The following is a 16,776-nucleotide window of genomic DNA, read 5'->3' as shown; positions in this document are numbered from 1 at the left end:
ATACAGAAAGATTCAGCAAAAGATGCAAACAGCAAAGGTTAGATTAGGTTTGTTTTGATGGTTAAGGTGTGGTTTTTGTAATGATTATTTTTTTAAAACCAAAACCTCTTTTTTGGAAAAACAAAAACCTCGTACCATCTTTTTTTTTTTATTTGAAAAATATATTTTTTTTTATACAAGGAATAGATAATTTCGAATCTAAATTTTCTATTTGAATAATCAAATTAGCCTTCAAGTTCTTGACAACTTCGTAACATCTCATAACGCTCAAAAGCACATATATATATAAATTATCATTATTTATTTTAATTATCAAAACCATCTTTTTATATCTTAAAGCGACAAATTTTGATGAATCAAACCTTTTTTCATCGTTAAATTGAAAAAAGAACTGAAGGTTTGTTTGATAATCTATGATGTAATTTCTCCGCGGAAGAAAAACTCAAGCTTTTCGCTTTCAACGTTCAAACTACCTCTTCAGGTCTCTCTCACACACTACCCAGTCTCTTGTCTCTGTTTTTGTCGACATGCCCAACCACCAGCACCTCCAGGCCGTGCTCCGTCCCAACCAATCTTCCCCTTCGAGCTCCTTCACCTCCAAGGTCCTCCTCCTTCTCACTCTGCTCCCTCTCACGCTCGCCACCTTGGCCTTTGTCCTCCAATGGCGTGGTGGGATCACCGACCCCACAACCCGCTGGGCCCCCCTGGGTCCCAACACCTGTTCCCCGGGATGGACCCCTCCCCTCTCTCCCCCACTCCCCACCACTCTTCTCCCTCCGACTGCGTCAGCCTCGGTCGCGGCGCTTCCCCTTCGTTCCCTTACTATCACGGCTGGAAGTTCGACTACGGGTCCAATCTGAGGCCTAAGGTTTGGTTCTTTTGAAAGTTCTTCGCTTGCTAGGTTGATGTGTTTCTGGGTTTTGCGCATTATGGCTTGGATTTTAGTGTTGTGCCCCGAGAGTTTGACTCCTGGTCTAATCTAGGACCAAAAGTTTGACTCTAGACGATATTCTGGTTTTTGAGGCTGATCTGTTTCGTTAATTTTTTGTTCTTGTTCGGATTTCTGAGGCAAATTTTAATTCTTAATGACATTTCATATTCTGGGAGTGATCTGAATCTGGGTTTTGCTTACTTTGGACTACATTCTAGTGATTATTTTAATCTAAGGTTATGTATTCGTGGTGTGGCTGATATTAAACCATTTACTTGGTCGCTGAGGAAAACATTGAGGTTAAATGGGCTCAAAGTGCTGAAGCTTGTGCTTTATCTTCTCGTGGTTGCCGGAAGTTAGCTCAAGTGCGGTAGTTTGTTTATCATACTTAGTTGAGTGGCATTTCATTTGCGACGTTCTGACCTGTTACCGAGAAGGTTGGTCCTTGTCAAAATTTTGAACTTGGATTTTCTAAACCGGGGCTTTATTTGTTAACTATTTTTTGGGGTTTTGGGTTAATATGGTTACTCATACGTTAATTAATGAACGGTTTGGTTTGTGTGATGGTAGGAAATATAGAGTTCTGTTATATTTCTGTTGTGGATTATTGAATTGATCTGATCTTGGATTTTGCTTTTGGGAAATTGGAATTTGAGCCAGATGTCAATATCCTTAAAGTACTATTGTGGGTTCAATCATGTAATGCGACTAATTGGACAATGGCTTTTAGTTGAGGGCGATGTCTATAGCTTTTCTATTCTACATGTATACTGAATTAAATCATTGTTTATAACCTCGTGCAGCTTTGCTTCTGAATGTGTAGATATGTATTACGACGAGTACATCAGCTGGCTTGGAGCAGATTTTGCCATGGATGTTTTACCACAAGGTTATTGGAGTCTCAGCCTTTCTTCTTTTTGTGGAAGGAAAGGCTGCATCTCCCGACGTGTCTAAAGTTCTGGAATCTATCCCTGTAAGTCAATGCATATCTGCTACACTGACTGGTTGAGTTTTGTTTAACTCAGCTTTTTTTTAAATGGAGTTGTGCTACTTTTATTTTTGTGATGTTTAATATCTGAAATTCTTGAAGCATGATTTTTGTCTTGCTTTCTCAGGGTGTGAAAGTGATATATAGAACGAAAGAGCTGGAAGAACAACAGGCTAAGAGGTATGTTGACTGCCACTTTTATGGTTGCATCAAATATGTTTGACTCAAAAAAAATATGTTTGATTTGAAAATGGTCCCTACTTTCCTCATATGGTGTGTATGGAGGGAATGATTGAGGTTTTGAGGACCTGAACGGATGATGAAGGAGCTCAAGAGTTTCTTCTTCAACTCTCCTACTCTGGACAGCTTCTATAGATTTTAGTGGGCTTAATTTCCTTGATTTTATTGTATCTTTTCCTGTTTCTAGATAGGTGGCTCTCTTGTACATATCTTGTGTACTTAGATTGCACCTTTTGCATGTTTAATAAAATCTTTGTTACGTATAAAAATAATCTAGATTGTTACTCTCCAAAGAAGAAAATAATATAGATTATTGTCCACTTGCCTTCTGACCGCTTCGGAGATTTGATAACTTTGGAGGGGAAAGAGAGATGTAGATATATGTAATTTCTACTAATTTTATCAATATTAATTGTCTTTAATTTTATTCAGTATATGTGCATGTGTGTGCATACATATATATCTGTTTTTCCTTCTCTCTTTCTTTCTAGACTTTTTCTTGCTTGAACATTTTTTTTTAATAAGTAAACGATTATATTGATATGAATAGGCATAGCCTAAGTACACAAGAAGGTATCAAAAAGGTCACACCTAGTTAGAAAGAAGTAATAGAAGCAAGAAAATCATGGAAATCGAGGCCACGACAGTCTATAGCTGTGGCCCAAAGAAAAAGAGTGCTAACAAAAAATAATCTAAGTTCTTCTAGTGAGCACTCATTGTCTTCAAATGTCCGGTCATTTCACTCCTTCCATAGGCACCGCATGATAGAAATCGGGACCATTTTCCACACCGCTGAGATTTTTGGGAAACCTTGTAGATTTATCCAGCTGGCCATGAGCTCTGTCACTATGGCAGGCATCACCCAAGCTAACTCCATTCTATTAAACACTTCATTCCATAACATTCCAGCCTCCTCACAATGCAACAATAAATGATCCACGTTTTCACCATTTTTCCTACACATACAATACCAATCTTCTATGATCACTTTACATCTCCATAAATTATCTGTTGTCAAGATCTTACCTAATGCTGTTGTCCATACAAAAAATGCCGCTTTGGGAGGCGCCTTGTTTCTCCATATCTTTCTCCAAGGGAATTGTGGTTGTGTAAACATCTTATAGAAAGAACGGACCAAGAATTTACATTTACCTGTGGGTATCCACCACATCTTATCTGCTCTTTGGGTTCTTTGCCTCATGGTGTATAGAAGAGCAAAAAACTCCTCAAAGCTGCCAACTTCCCAATTTTGGGCGGCTCTAGTGAAATTAATGCTCCCTTGGACTAGTTCCCCAAATGACTCCATGCAATTATCCACCGAGGCATCTTTCTCACCTGCAATCCTAAAAACTAATGGGCCGGTAATCCTTCACCTCTAAGGCCCCAATCTTCTAAGGAATGAGTGCAATAAATGTGGCGTTGAGGCTTTTCTCAAATTTCCAAACTGCAAAGAATTATTGGAACACTTTCATTAAATCAACCCTCACCACATCCCAATAAGATTGAAAAAATCCCATGGAAAAGCCGTCGGGGCTAGGTGCTTTATCTTTAACCATTCTCCTTACCACATTGTGGACCTCTAGTTCCTCAAAATGCCGCTCCAGCCACAAAACCTGTTGTGGATCAATGGACTCAAAGGCTAGTCCATCAAATTTTGGCCGCCATCCCACCTATTCAGAAAGTAAGTGGTCAAAGAATCGCACAATATGCTCCCTAATTATAGGAGGCTCCATACAGTCTACTCCATCTATTTTTAGTATCTCAATGGTGTTAGTTCTCCTATGGGAGTCGGCCACTATGTGAAAGAACTTTGTGATGCAGTCCCCTTCTTTCAACTATAAAACTCTTGATTTTTTACACCAAAAGATCTCTTCTAGTAACACAACCCTGTCTAATTCGGCCTTTAGCTCAGCCTTCTGAGATGCTTCCTCCATAGAAAGAGCCCTCCCCTCCTAAGTCCTCACTACCTCCTAAAGCTCCTCTAGCATGGTCTTTTTACGGTCCCTTACATCCCCAAAAGATTGAGTGTTCCATAACTTTAAATCATTTTTTAGAGCTTTCAATTTACTCACAAAAATGAAACTAGGGGTGCTATCAATTTGATAAGAATACCACCATTGCCTAAACCTTTCCACAAAACCTTCAGTGTTCATCCACATGTTTTCAAACTCAAAATACCAACGCCCTCCCTGAATACCTCCACGATCTAGTAATAGTGGAAAATGATCCAAGCATAGGCAAGGCAGCCTCTTTTGATAAAGCTCCGGATAGTGAGTTTCCCACTCTGGTGATACTAGAAATCTGTCCAATCTGGACCATGTATGATTATTGGACCACATATAGGCACCACCCATGAGAGGAATATCCATCAATCCCAAGTCAAAAATACACTCCAAAAATTCTATCATATCTGGTCGTAATCTGCTGTCTCCAGATCGTTCACTAGGAAACATTGTGACATTAAAGTCACCACCTATGCACCATGGTAAGTTCCACCAACTATGAATTCCGGCAAGTTCTTTCCATAACATTCTTCTGCTGCTGTCTAAATTCGGTCCATAAATACTAACAAAAGCCCATAGATAATTATCATCAACATACCTAAAGGAACATGCCACAATATACTCACCAATAAATTCCTCCAACTTCTCCACGACCCTTCTATCCCACATCACCAAAACGCCTCCTGAGGCCCTGTTAGAAGCATTTGAACATAATTGCCGTATCTAACTAACTCCTAGCATTTGATAGGTGTAACTTCTCCAAACTAGTATTAGACATATTTCTAATTTCATCTCTTTATAAGATATTTTGTTTGTTTTGATGATTTATTGTTAATGCACATTGTGTATTGTACCATCAGCCGGATTTGGAATGAGACATGGCTTTCAAGCTTCTTTTACAAGCCATGCAATTATGAGCTGTTTGTGAAGCAATCTCTCAATATGGAGATGGCAATTGTAATGGCACGGGTATGGAAGATAGTATTCTCATGTATCTCATACCTCTGCTTTTATTTTAACATTTGGAAAATAATATTAACGTAACTTATCAAAATAATAATAATATTAACATACTTCCATGCTCATTAAAACATCAGGATGCTGGTATGGACTGGATAATCCATCTAGACACTGATGAGTTACTACACCCAGCTGGTGCTCGGGAGTATTCCTTGAGGCAGCTGCTGCTTGATGTGCCTAAAAATGTGGATATGGTTATCTTTCCTAATTATGTGAGTGAAATTGTTTAGCTTTTTTAGATTTGTATACAAGTGACAATATGCATTAAGAGAGCTTGTTAAAGATGGTTGAACATGCTACTCTTGTCATTTCTTCCGTACAATCTTCTACCGTGAGCATGATATTTTTTGCTTTTGTTATAACTAATTGTCGTATTTGTATCATTTAGGAAAGCAGTGTTGAACGAGAGGATATTAAGGAACCTTTTACAGAGGTAATTCATCATTACCATTGTTACCATCTTAAACATTTTAGATTCCTAGTGGGTTTTTTTTTTTTTTTTTTTGTCCCCTTCAAGAATTAGACTCAGATATCTTCTGGTTTCATCTTCATTATTGTGGAGCTCATAAATTTGTGGATTATATGACATTCAGAATGCTTCAAAGCCAGTGATATTAATAATATAATTTTTTACCAGTAAATAAAGATTTTATTGACGAGGATTAGACATAGCTCAAGCACACAGGAGTGATATCAATAATATACCATCTGAAAATGGATGACACAATCCATTTTTACTGGACTATTTATGGATGAATGTTAGAACATTACAACTTTTGGAATGTTGACCTAGTTTACTGAGGAATGGCAACCCCTTTTTTCCATCTGGCCCGTTGGCATTAAAGGTTGTTAGTTGTATCATTTCTTCAAAAGTAGTTCTCTTGTATCGTAAAATATTTTCTGTGGAGTTCAAGGGCACAGTATTCTGTATCAGATTGAACTGTATAAGATGGTTAAAATGCATGCAAATAATAGGTATTTGAAGGTCAGGATCTGTTTGCCATGATTTCAAGTAACTTGGGACCAGGCTTGGTTAGAGATGATGATTCTTAAAACATTCAATATTTGATTAATATACCAGTATTAGGCAGATAAAACAATAATTAAGAAATATTCTACGATTTAACCCAAGTTTGGTCTCCACCAATTCAGTTGCTTGCTATTTAAGTATGTAGGTGTGTCTCAGCATAGCAAATTTCGAAACACCTTTCCAATTAACACGATTCCATGGTCAACAAATGAAAGATTAATATACTCCACAGAAAATGGTGTGTCATTATGTTGGTATATCTTTGAGAATGCCTGTATGGTACTTGATGCATGCCTTCTTGTATGCACACAGGTGTCAATGTTCAAGAGGAATTATGACCATCTTCCAAAGGACGCATATTTTGGCATGTACAAAGAATCGACTCGTGGTAATCCAAACTACTTTTTGACTTATGGAAATGGGAAATCAGCTGCTCGGATTCAAGATCATCTTCGTCCCAATGGTGCACACAGATGGCACAATTATATGAAATTCCCGAAGTATGTTAATTAATTTCATAGTGTGGGAAAAAGTGTCTTTATAATTGGCTTACTGATGTCAAATTTCATTGGTATAATTGCTGCTAGAGAAATTAAATTGGAGGAAGCTGCTGTTCTACACTATACATATGCCAAGTTTTCAGACTTGACCTCTAGGCGTGATCGATGTGGCTGCAAGCCTACAAAGGAGGATGTCAAAAGATGCTTTATGTTGGAATTTGACAGATCTGTGAGTCCAGTGATTTGTCTTGTTTTTCTTCTGTGGCATGTACTGTTATCCGAGCATAATATGCAGCAAGTACAAGATTATGGAACACAGTAAGCATTTTAGGGAAGAACTAGATAGTTTGTCCATGTGCAATGTCAAGCAGTCGTAGTTCTGCTTTGCAAGTACTTAAGAACAACAGACAAAATTTAGTTGGTGTGAAATTCTTGAAGCCTAACAGAAGTTGTAAAGGAAAAGGGGACTGACCATGTAACCAGCCAATGAGATCTAAATGAATGATAATCCTCCTCAAGGAAATGATGACATGGCCTGTTTTTTTTTTTTTTTTTTTTTTTTATAAGTTAGAACTTTATTAAACATAATGAAATAGGCGAAGCCCGAGTACACAGGAAGTATACACAAGAAACACCTAGTTACATTCTAGAGCTTAGAGAAACGACGACAAGAACTCATTTACAGCCCCCCCCCTTGAGTACAATAGCAGAAAACCAGCAAAGTAGTGTGCTTATAAAAAACTTCCATAATGCATCACTATTGCGTTCCCGATCATTAAAGCACCTCTCATTTCTCTCCAACCAAATACACCACATAATACACAAGGGTATCATTTTCCATGCAGCTGCCACTTGGGAACAAGTATGCATTTGAAAGTTGGTCCAGCTTTTTAGGAGATCGTCCACTGTTTCTGGCATAACCCAGCACAGCCCAACCCTTCCAAACACACCATCCCACAGCACTTTAGCCATTTCACAATGAAGTAGTAGATGGTTCACTGATTCCGCTTCTTGCTTGCACATAAAGCACCAATCCAAGACAATCATTTCGCGCTTTCTCAAGTTATCTATAGTCTGAATTTTCCCTAATGCGGCTGTCCAACCAAAAAAAGCCACCCTTGACGGAACATGAGCCTTCCAAATCCGCTTCCAAGGAAAGCCAATAAGGTGCTGATTAAGTATCTCCTTATAAAATGACCGAACTGTAAATTTTTTAGAGGCTGTTAGTCTCCAACATAGTTGGTCCCTGCCCTGTCTTCTAATCTCCACTGAATACAACTGTCTAAAAAAATCAGTGACCTCCTCTACTTCCCAATCTTGAACAGATCTAGAGAAGCCTACATCCCAAAGTACCATTCCATTGGAAGAACCCATCATCTCGGAAACCGCAGCTTGCTTATTAGTCGCCAATCTGAAAACAATCGGGAATGCTCGAGGCAATACAATATCCCCACACCAAACATCAGACCAAAATCTGATTTTTGAACCATCACCAACCGAGAAGTAAATTTGTTTTAGGAAACGACCCCAACCTTTCCTAATAAACTTCCATAGACTCACTCCATGCGAGTTCCTGCTCTCCTTGGTACACCATCCTCCCCAATCACTACCATACTTACAATCAATCACCCCCCTCCACAACGCTTCCTCTTCCCCTTGGTATCTCCATAGCCACTTCCCCAACAATGCATTGTTAAAACTGCGTAGCCTATGAATACCCAGTCCTCCATCAGCAATTGGGCAGCAAGTTTTTTTCCAACTCACTAAGGGAGTTTTAGACACCTCTCCCAAGCCACCCCATAAAAAATCTCTATACAATTTTTCAATCCGGTTGGCCACACCAACTGGTAAAGGGAATAAAGACAGGAAGTATGTAGGAATATTAGAGAGAGTGCTCTTTATAAGAGTAATCCTACCCCCTTTAGATAAATAAGTCCTTTTCCATGCTGCCAACTTCCTCTCTATCTTCTCGATCACCCCGTCCCAAATGTGTTTGGCCTTAAAAGATGCCCCTAGCGGTAGTCCCAAGTATTTTATTTGCTAGTTTTAATGCAAAGCAGTCTAGGGTGGATTGTTGGGTTGACCTGGGAATTAGTGACTACTATTATGCATAGTTATTAGTTGATCATGAAATCCTAAAAGGGATGTTTTCGATGCTGCCATTGAGTGAAAGCATTTATGGATTATTAGTCATGATGTTAGTCAGCTGCCATATGAATGTTGAGCATGAGCCTGCATACCGGAGATTTTAGGCTTATTTTGATCTTTTATAGCTCAAATCAATACCGAAGTGGTTAATTTGTGTTAGAATCCCGGCAGCCAGTAGTTTATTTTATCTTCCTTTTCTTGATTGTGTTCCCTTCTGATGATGCCTTCAGTGTACTAATAAAAATAATACATTGCAGGCATTTATAATTGCTTCAACAGCAACAGAGGCGGAAATGCTAAACTGGTAAGTTTTGAATGGAGAAAATAAATTTTTTCTTTCCCTCATGTAATGTTTTCATTTTGAGCCCATCGTGAATTCTTTGTATTCAAATCATTGATTTTGGGTCTTATAATTTTTTTCCTCCTTGCTTCACACTACTTATATATTATTTTTGGCTTTTCTATTCTACTACTAGGTACCGGGAACACATTGTGTGGGGTGACAAAGATATAAAAATGAAACTGCTGAGGAAGGGTATATTAACTCGCATATATGCTCCCATGGTAAGCATGATTCTTCAATGAAAGAGACGGGAGGAATGAATTTAAGATTAAAAGGAAGAGAGAAGAAAAGAAAGAGAAAAACAAACAGATATAAGACAATGCCATTCATTATAAATCTGAGTTGGAAGGTCATCGCATCCCATTGCCTATGGAATTAATAGATAAGAATAAGAGTTCCCTCCAAATGACAAAGCTCTTTGTAGTCGCACTTTCTATGAATCTATTAATGTTACTATTAGTATAAAGTTGTCCTTTTATTTCTTGCTGCAGGGTTCCGTTATTGGTTTATTTCTTATTTTTCTTTTTAACATTTCAGGCCATAATACAAGGCTTGCGGGAGTCCGGTATCTTCAGCTCTATTATTGCATCTGCCCCAATGAATCTTTCAAAGGGGAAATTTCTTTCATCCATTGGGAGTAGTAACTCGTCTAGAGCTGCTGCCTCTGAATCCCTTCCGTCAAGAAGGATTGGTAGAGGCAGAGAGTATCAGGCTACTGTTAGGAAGGTCTTGAAAATTGAATCTGCTGCATGTTATGAAGCAGCTGTTCCGCCATTGTCCCCACCAGGAATGGATGATGACCCCCTTATCATTGAAGTGTGATATATCCCGTAGCAAGACTGATTACTTCTACTTGTTTTGGATGGTTTGTTGCTCTTGTCTACTCACGTCAAGGAACTCATCAGGAGAGAAGAAATGAGCAAGTCGGGTTATGTTTGGTTCCCCTGGTTTATCCTGATCACCATCCAAGCACGATAATACAGTCATAATTCAGAACTAATTATTCACAGCTTGACAATTTAGTAGACTTTTCAAGTACTTGAAGACTAGTAAATGTATAGAAAGGTTAGAATTCATGGTCAAGCCTTTATTTGGCTGCTTGGGGCACAGCACAGCCAGAAATCACTGTCGTATATTCATGTATGGAATTTAGAATGTTGATAGTGTCAATATATATTTTCAGAGGCCCTCACATTTGAGGTAAATTTGGTGTTTTGATGTCTTGAATCTGCACCGACTTGTGCATTCACATTAGAGAGGTGGAATCCAGAGAACATCCACCCTACTTACTGCAGGGTTCAATATGATGTATTATGTTCTCAAATATCTCTTGAAGTTTAGATTTCATATAAGGTGGTTGTTTTCTCCAATGTATTTAAGGGCGCCTAAACTTTTTACAACAGAACTACAGCCAAAATTCGAGAACACTGAGCTCAAGCCACAGTATACTCCTCATGTTAATTAAATCATGGGATTTTTCTTCTTTTTGTCTGCCCGTTTTGCTCGTCATGTATCAAGGAGTAGTGTTTGGAGAATCTCATCAAATTTTGGGTGCTCTCTTTTCACTTCAAAAAATATATTCTTCTCACGATAATCTGACAGGTTAAGGTATATATTCGAGAGTCCAAGCTCAATGCGTTTGGTGGAGTTTAACATGCCTATTTTAATCATTAAGTGGAGTTTCACATTCTATATTCCAATCTTAGAAACTGTCGAGCACATTTTGATTCTGTCGTCTAAGAATGAATATAGAAGTTACAACCTACTGACTCACCCTCCTTTTTGTCGCTAGAGGGCATACCAGTTAAATTATAAGGTCTCGTTTATTTTTATAATTTCTCTCGACTCATCTTATTTTATCTTATCTAATTATTATAATTTTCTTAAATTTTCACACAAAATAAAATAAATGATTCAATTTTTTCAAATCTCAAAATAAAAATATATATTCTAACAATATTTTATTTAATTTTTAATTTTAATTTTAACTGATCTCATCTCTAAAAATAAATGAGATTTCCAACCGATTAAGTGGAATGTATAACGACGTGACATATATTCAGGAAAATGTCACCTGTAATTAAATTTGTAAAAAGACAATATTAGCATTATTCACATGCAACTGACAGCTATCATGATAAAGAAAAGCTATATATACACTAACAACATGCTAACGTAAGAAAGAAGATGAGTTATTGCGTAAGATTATATGCAACTAGTTCTCAGTATTGTGTAAGATTTCGAAGGTTTGATAGACAACGTGATTGGGGGGCCATGAGCCAGGACATGGTTCTCAGTATTGTGTCCTAAAGATATATATATATATATATATATAGACACACACACGAATAGATTCTTAACTTTAGATTATAATTCTAGGTGGTGGGGTACGTAACATGAGAAAAGAGCCATAAACAAAGCCAAAATAAGGAAAATCCCACATTGAAATTCCTTCACCCATTTGCACGTGTATATATATATATATATGTATGCATATAGAAGTGGCAAGCATAAGCTCACTTTGACAAGCAGAATACGTACTGTTCTTCTGCTCGACAATGGCCAAGGATAGACAACAGAATTCAGTGGCAAAGGAAGAAAGTAGCAAGCACCGGTCACAAACAGGTCTTTACCATCTCTCTCCTCTCCCTCTCTCTCACACACACAGACACGGATACACTGCCGTGTGAACGTGCGCTCGTAGAATAAATATATCTAAGGGTGTAAATTCAAACCGATCCGGACCGATTTTACCGGTTTTGAATCGGTCCGGTCCGGGACCGGTTCTTAGAATGTGAAAATCGGCCGGTTCCGGTCCCGTTCCGATTTTAGGATTTTACGGATCAGACCGGACCGGATCGGTTGATAAAAAATATATATAAAAAATAATATTTATATTATTGTATATATAAGTTTTATATATTATGTGTAATTATAAATTTTTATGTGAAATTTTTATATATAATATATATATAATTATATATTATTATATATTCATAAATGAAATAATTTCTTATTATAATTTATAAATTATTACATAAAATGTTAATACTAAATCACTAAAAATTTATAATTAATACTAATATTAAATATATAGTTTATAACTAATACTAATATATAACTTATAACTATACCAATAGTCTAATATTATTACTATTATATAGTCTAATATATTAATAAAAGTATAAAACATATCTTTTTAAATCATTTTTTTTTATAAACAAATTTTTAATGACAAATTGTGAAACTTACATTTTAAAAAAATCGAAAAACCGGACCGGACCGGACCGGAAACCGGTAAATCGGAAGTACCAGTTTAGGAGGGTAACCGGTGCGTAATTGGTTTTAGAAAATACAAAACCGATACATACTGGTTCGGTCTTAGATTTTATCCAAAACCGAACCAAACCGGACCGGTTACACCCCTAAATATATCCGTTGTTCTGGGCCATCCCTTTTCTTCTTAACTTCTTTCAGGATAAATGTTTTATCGTTTGGATAAGCAATTCCTGGATTCCTTCGACTTGTTCAATTATGCACTAAAACTGCCCAGCAGAGAGTACTCCATTTTCAGCAAAGAAGGGGCTTAATGTAGTCTCAGTTGATGAAGATCACCAAACAAAGCGTTCCTGTGTTCACGAATGGTAAGGTTATTATTAGTAGAAAATTACCTTCGTCCTAGTTATTGGTCACCATATTTCTTATACTTGAACAATCTTGTTCTTTGTCCACTTTGCAGCCTCTTTAATTTATTCTGCTGTTTCCTGTGTGTTCCTTCTGCTGATGTCAAGCCAAAATAGGAGTTTGATTTCAAGATGGCAGAATATTACGCCGATGGACATTGCATACATTTTAAGCTTTCAACTAAACCATGTCTAGTACGCTGGTCTTGCTGCCTAAGATATATATCCACTTTGCTTGAGTGATCTGTAATTGTGCAAGTTTTGTTGGACGTTTATCTGAATCTTTGGGTCTCAAACTTCTGTTCTTGAGCAGATGCGTTCCTTCAGAAAATAACTTGATGTAACAGATACATGTATTTGCATATATAGAAGGCCGCTATCCTAGTCGATCGGTTTATATCTCTAACCTATTACCATGCATTGCTGCTTTGAATTGAGACACCCATCGAACTGTGGTGATATAAACCTATAATTCATCTAGCAAGAGAGTTGCAAGGGCACGGACGCCTACCATTTTAGTTTCTCTTTTTCCCATGTTCATAAAAAGATGGGACTTGAATCCATAGCATCCACTCCATTATAGCTATACTTGACTGCCCACCATTTTAATAGACCGGTGGGTGAATTAGTTGACTGCAAATGGTGAGATTCACATTGAGGTTCTTCAAATGGTACCCAAAACTAGTAATTTTTTTGTTCCAATAAACTTCTAATTGTCTTGGTTGCTAAGAAGAGGACATAGGGTCCTTAAAACATGGAAAAGAAAACCGAAAAATATATATGGCTACCTATTTTTTTGTCGTACCTATAGAAAAGACTTCTATTGGGAAAATTTAACATTCCTTGAAACTGTAGAAAATTCTTGTGAATTGAAAGAGTAAAGCAAAAGGTATGGAGCGACCAGAGATCACCCTGTAGGTGGAAGAGGAAATGAGGTATCCTTTCCTGAAACATTTGAGATTCTTCATGGAGGAAGACAAAGTAGGTAGATGGCCTTGGTATTGTAGATATCACTAACCAAGAAACATAATGCTGTAATAAGACTGCATGGAATTGGAATATCTTCTTGAATATCTCAACTAGTTCCCATGTCATAGGATAGAATGAACCACTGTATGAGCTCGACAAAAACTCACACAACTCAGGCAACTGACAAGAGCCATAATCTAAAATATTCATATATAGATCTTACTTATGTCGGAGACAGAAAAAGGGCCCAAAATATCTGTATGTACTTCTCCTCTAAAGGAAACTGCAAATTAAATCCCACAGCTCTTGTACAACTCGGATTGTTTCATATTTTATCCCTTCTACTGTCAAATGAATTGCATTCAATAAGCACATAACTAATCCTTGCTTAATAAGGGTATGAAACAACACAAAAAACCTGCTATTGAAAGAATCTGCTTCTCCCAACTCAATGGACAGATTTCTGATATTTATAACAATAAATCAGTAGTTGAGAATTCTACTAATAAAAAGACGGAAGCCCATTCTTGATCTCTGAGTACTCACGGCCAAAACTGACTCTTTTCTTTGTTTGCCCCCTCCAGCAATGCCTTCTTTGATTACCATCGCCTCCAAATCTAGAGCTTTTGGTACCCTGCACATACAGATGAGAACCTTCTCTCTTCCTGCAACCCTCATTCCACGTTCCCCAACCTCCACCAGTTCTTCCTAATTCCTGGTGTTTAATCTCATTATTACTATTGTCCCACTGTTTCCAACCCCAGGCATTTACCACATTATCTTTCCATCCTCGATCTTTTAATTCACTGCTCCGATTATATCTGCTTTCCCAAGGATTGTTAGCATTATCCAAATTCTCTGTCTCCTGTTGGTTACAGCCCCAAGCTTTCTTCCCAAAATGACCCCGCCTCTTATCATTCATGGAGACAACACCCTGACAGCCATGCTCCCAAGTATTGTCAGTATTATTCCGATCCCTTGAGAGGCTGACATGGTTTCCTACCTGATTATAACCCCATGACTTATCCCCACAGTTTCCCCATGAATTGTCCATCATACCTGCATTGCCCTGAGTAGAGCTGTGCTCCCAAGGATTATCATCATTATTCAAAGTTTTCCGATCATTTTTTTTGTTCTCCCATTGGTTCCATCCCTGTGCTCTATTTTCCAAAACTCCACTGTCCTGCATATCGTCAGATTCCCAAGGATTGTCATATTCTTGGTTCATATTATGGCCTTCTGAAGGAACAGGCACTGCTGTTTTTGAGTTTCTATTTTTTTGCCTCACCTGTGTATTCAGTTCTTCCTCATCGGGAACAAAGCAATATTGATCCAATTCCTTGATCAGTTCAGGATCAATTTTAGGTTTCCAATCTATCTCATCAATGTAAATATCTGGATCGGGCAGAGAGATATCACAGCGGAGGCCATTGATCTTAGACCAAAAATGTTTCTTTGCATTTTGAAATGCTTCTTCACCAGCAGAATCATCCCAACTGACTACATTATTATGGCAGTACATAAAATTCTTGGTGTCTACTATCTTCCCCCATGGTATCGATCCAATCAAAGTGCAGAATTTCTTTTCCCATAGTGGCACACCATCTTTCCATTCTACAGGAGAGAAAAACAAAAAAGAATAAAAATATAAAATCAGTTTAAGAGTCCATTCGAATCCATTATTGCTGCTGATAAGAATTCTCCACACGCACCAAAGAAAGATAATTTGTATGAAAATAGAAACCCCATGAACTACAACAGCTATCTTTCCAAGAAAATAAAATTAACTATAAGGAAAAGGAGCAGCAATGGAGCCTGATAGGCCATGTTCAACATCCATAAAATCACGAGAATTAGATAACCTTCCCATTAAAATCTCTAACAACGATAATTGAGTAGACAAAAATAAATGGCAGGAGCTAAGAGATTCAGGGTAAAGCACATAATCTTTACAAGGAAAGTTCTATCTCTTCCAACGCATAAAATCTTTCGACTGGTTCAGAGTAAAAAAAAAAAAATAGTCGCAGTGAGAAAAAAGGAAAGCCTGTTAATATATACGTACTGGGAGGATGTGTGTGCGCGCGAGCTCACGCGTGTGTAAAGCAAATAACTTCCAGTGGCACTAAATCTGCAAATGTAGGATCAGTACATAAGAATAGACTTTGTGCCTTCCTCTTTCTAATATTACAAGAATGCAACAGTCATTATCCTTTATACAGTTAATTACTAATCAATAGAGAACATACCACAATTTTATATAGAATAGTTTACCAAAAAGTCGAGGAATTATAAGAAACCAGTTATGGAACTGAGAAACGAGGCCAAAAAGGGTCAAGAAAAACAACAATTCCAACGATTCTACAAAAGCAAAAAACCCAATCCACAAATAGGATCAAAGAATTGATAAAAATAGTAATCAAACGAAGATCTCAGATAAAGCACATAAGAAAACCATGACAGCGTCATTCTACAAAAGTAACAAAACCCAATTTACTAAAACGATAAACATTTAAAACAAAGTAAAAGAAACCAAAAAAAAAAAAAAAAAAAAAGGTAATAGAGTTACCAGGAGGAATGTAATGGTCGTATTCTCTAAGGGGCGACCATGGAGATCGATGATGACGGAAAATTCTACGGGAGGAGCGATTTCTCCAGTTGCCCATTACACCCAAAAAGCCTCTCCTCAAATCTCTCTATCTTTCTGTTCGAGGAAAGATACAGAGACAAAAAACGAACGAGAAGCGAGAACGATAAACGAAAAACGAAAAAAAAAATCCCGAACGATCAAAAAAAGATTCGGCTTTTGCTTCAGAAGTGGAAGAGAAGATATCACCGGAGACAAAGAGGCGTTCGAGTTCTTATGTTTTCAAGAGTGGCTTCGTGGCTTGCGAAAGAGGTTTGATCTGCAGCTACAGCCTACA

At 37.5% G+C, this 16,776-nt stretch overlaps 2 protein-coding genes and 1 long non-coding RNA gene across 5 annotated transcripts; 2 read left to right on the top strand and 1 right to left on the bottom strand.

Annotated features, from left to right (window-relative positions):
* The first annotated feature begins 303 nt into the window (after nt 1–303).
* Nucleotides 304–10,408, top strand: LOC121241509 (glycosyltransferase-like KOBITO 1). The gene is given in 12 exon segments (XM_041139298.1): nt 304–704; nt 707–868; nt 1,755–1,904; nt 2,047–2,099; nt 5,023–5,131; nt 5,260–5,394; nt 5,571–5,615; nt 6,525–6,712; nt 6,800–6,941; nt 9,118–9,164; nt 9,337–9,424; nt 9,741–10,408. Coding segments are annotated over 12 exon segments (1,581 nt in total). The 5' UTR covers nt 304–527; the 3' UTR covers nt 10,026–10,408.
* A 1,314-nt stretch (nt 10,409–11,722) lies between these two features.
* On the top strand, nt 11,723–13,277 carry LOC121240359. Of its 2 annotated transcripts, none has more exons than XR_005935526.1 (3): nt 11,723–11,828; nt 12,760–12,847; nt 12,943–13,277. It is a non-coding gene; the product is annotated as an uncharacterized LOC121240359 (long non-coding RNA). The 2 variants fall into 2 exon arrangements; XR_005935527.1 differs by having other exon boundaries at nt 12,681–12,847.
* Nucleotides 13,278–14,048: 771 nt separating this feature from the next.
* On the bottom strand, nt 14,049–16,776 carry LOC121241542 (bifunctional endo-1,4-beta-xylanase XylA-like). Of its 2 annotated transcripts, XM_041139351.1 has the most exons (3): nt 16,422–16,776; nt 15,918–15,983; nt 14,049–15,469 (listed from the first exon to the last, which is right to left on the bottom strand). In XM_041139351.1, exon 3 carries the CDS (start codon nt 15,375–15,377, stop codon nt 14,358–14,360), a length of 1,020 nt encoding a protein of 339 aa, XP_040995285.1. In that variant the 5' UTR covers nt 15,378–15,469; nt 15,918–15,983; nt 16,422–16,776; the 3' UTR covers nt 14,049–14,357. The 2 variants fall into 2 exon arrangements, with proteins under 2 accessions (XP_040995285.1, XP_040995284.1); XM_041139350.1 differs by lacking the exon at nt 15,918–15,983 and having other exon boundaries at nt 16,422–16,775.

The sequence above is a fragment of the Juglans microcarpa x Juglans regia genome, chromosome 7S (genome assembly GCF_004785595.1).
Source record: "Juglans microcarpa x Juglans regia isolate MS1-56 chromosome 7S, Jm3101_v1.0, whole genome shotgun sequence".
Lineage (NCBI taxonomy): Eukaryota > Viridiplantae > Streptophyta > Magnoliopsida > Fagales > Juglandaceae > Juglans > Juglans microcarpa x Juglans regia.
Note: the sequence above shows the minus strand (reverse complement) of the source record. Positions and strands in the feature narration are given on the sequence as shown.

Coding starts and splice junctions, on each gene's coding strand:
- LOC121241542 (XM_041139350.1), bottom strand. CDS start 16,518: ATGGGCAACTGGAGAAATCGCTCCTCCCGTAGAATTTTCCGTCATCAT. Junction 15,470..16,421: donor CGACCATTACATTCCTCCTG/GTAACTCTATTA, acceptor TCTCTCCTGTAG/AATGGAAAGATGGTGTGCCA.